The sequence below is a fragment of the Cystoisospora suis genome (genome assembly GCF_002600585.1).
Source record: "Cystoisospora suis strain Wien I chromosome Unknown contig_3738, whole genome shotgun sequence".
In the NCBI taxonomy this organism is placed as follows: Eukaryota; Apicomplexa; class Conoidasida; order Eucoccidiorida; family Sarcocystidae; genus Cystoisospora; species Cystoisospora suis.
The window spans coordinates 1-1,956 of NW_027156533.1; the positions used below are offsets into that span (position 1 = coordinate 1).

At 53.8% G+C, this 1,956-nt stretch overlaps 1 protein-coding gene across 1 annotated transcript; it reads right to left on the minus strand.

Moving 5' to 3' along the window:
• Position 1: 1 nt before the first annotated feature.
• CSUI_007192 (uncharacterized protein) lies at positions 2-1,890 on the minus strand. The gene has a single exon (XM_068067342.1). It carries the CDS (start codon positions 968-970, stop codon positions 635-637), a length of 336 nt encoding a protein of 111 aa, XP_067920682.1. The 5' UTR covers positions 971-1,890; the 3' UTR covers positions 2-634.
• Between the last annotated feature and the right edge of the window lie 66 nt (positions 1,891-1,956).

The following is a 1,956-nucleotide window of genomic DNA, read 5'->3' on the forward strand; positions in this document are numbered from 1 at the left end:
CGACTTGGTGGGAGTTACGAAATTTTGGACCACAGCGGCACGTCAAAGGGGGGCGGATAGGCCACCAAACCTATTCGGCCACCTTTGACGAGGAAAAGAGAGGAGGGACACTGAGAGAAGGCTTGGAAATGAGAATCAGCGACAAAGTACACATCGCCGCAATATATTCCCTGAATTTATGAAAAAGTTGCGAAGCAATCAGCTGTAGTCTCCCTCGACCGAATTCAAGACACATCAGGGACAGACCCTCTTACGCTATGGACAAAAACTGAATTACCCTGAGCCGAGCAGCTTTCTCTGGACTTTTTTTATGCGCGCACTTTCAGAGTGATGAAGTGAATTTCCAGTACCTCAGTTGACGCAGATAGTGTAGCATGGCATCTGTTGTTGTCAGCTTGTCAACAAAAAGCTGAAACGGGTGGAAGCAGGACTCTGCTCAAGCATTGCTTTACCGTTCTCGAAAGACTGAAGCGATTCGCTGTTACAAGGAAAAGCCGCATCGCTTCTCCTCGTATTCACCGCCCGACCGCCGCGGACAAAGCCGCAAACACTTGTGTCGAGAACTTGACAAAAGCATACCAGGGACACCCAGCCGACAATGGTGGGTGACTTACCGTACAACCGTTCCGCCTCTCTACGGCCCGTCCCGTGCCCGTACGATGAAAAAAACGCTGGAGTGAACTAGTGTCCATTCGAGCGGTCTGGTGGCCTGGATTTGTCGGCGAGCCTTTCTAAAACCGTACACGGGCCGCAGCAACCGCTGTATCTGTATGAATTTTTTTTTGTCCAGGTGAAGGACGTCGACGCGGAAAAGCATTTTGGGTACCCGCCTGTGAAGCGCTTGGAGCGTGGAATGTAGCTGTGAGCTTGTATCCACAAGGCGCCACCTCACTTCTTGTGCAGGTGCCCGCATCCATTGTAAACCTGGCCCTGTACCCTCAGGCGGCGCTATGACAAATCGCAGCTGCATCGCCACTCTCACGAAAACGGACTCCCCTCCGCAACGCCTCCGTCGCGAGCTTCCTGTCACCCTGCAGCTGACACTCAACCAGCTGATGACTCTTGCAAGCGTCTGCTGTTTCCCGAGGCACCAGCATTGCTTCAGACCGTTTAGATTGAAGTAGCGCCGAGCAAGGTTCACAGAACAGAACCCCGCTCCATGGAGAAACTGACCAGCGAGTTCCTGTCTTCAGCATGACAGAACCGGATGCTGACTAGGTGCCGTCTCTCGCTGCGGGAGACAGTCACTGGTGTCCCCGGCTCGCTGGCACAAACAACAGAGCTGGGAAGTCGTCGCAGAATAAAGCCTCTGTATACTGCTGTGACCGTACATCAATATCGGGAACAGGATCACCTGCAAGCTCCTCATATTGCTGTGGTTCCACCACTCCGTTGCCACCCTCGTTCGTCAGGTAGAAGAAGGAACGGCTTGCCAGAATGTTGGCTGCCCTCGCTGCGGACCTTGCCCTGTTTACTCGCGTAGAGGCACACTCGGGCCAACTGCAGTTGCTGTTTACTTGTGACAGAGGAACTCACAAGTAAGCAGCAACCCCAGTTGTGACTAATTTCTGCTGCTACAGCACAAGAAGCCCGAACTAAAAAAAGACCACGCTCCGTAACAAAGGAGACCCCTCAGCTTCCCCCGCTGCCCGCAACGTGTCACCCTGCAGGATGGCGTCCCTGGAGTCGTCTTCTGGCCGGTGTAGCACGCTGTCAAATCGCTCTGCTGGGACGGATACCAACGTCGGAAGCCACCACAGATACACCTGCTGGTCTGGTGAGTGCTGCCAGCTTCCCGGAAATAGCAATTTTCCTTTTCCGGGCCGTATCCGAAACAGACCAAAAGACGCTTGATCGAGCTATCTGACAGAGGCTGTTGCAACAAACACTTCGTCCCGAAACAGCCCCTTACGAAACAGCGGTGCGGTTGAAACGCGAGCATGCACGCGCCGCGTT

Bases quoted from the DNA above. Each gene is read 5' to 3' on its own strand.
- CSUI_007192 (XM_068067342.1), bottom strand. From the start codon at position 970: ATGCAGCTGCGATTTGTCATAGCGCCGCCTGAGGGTACAGGGCCAGGT.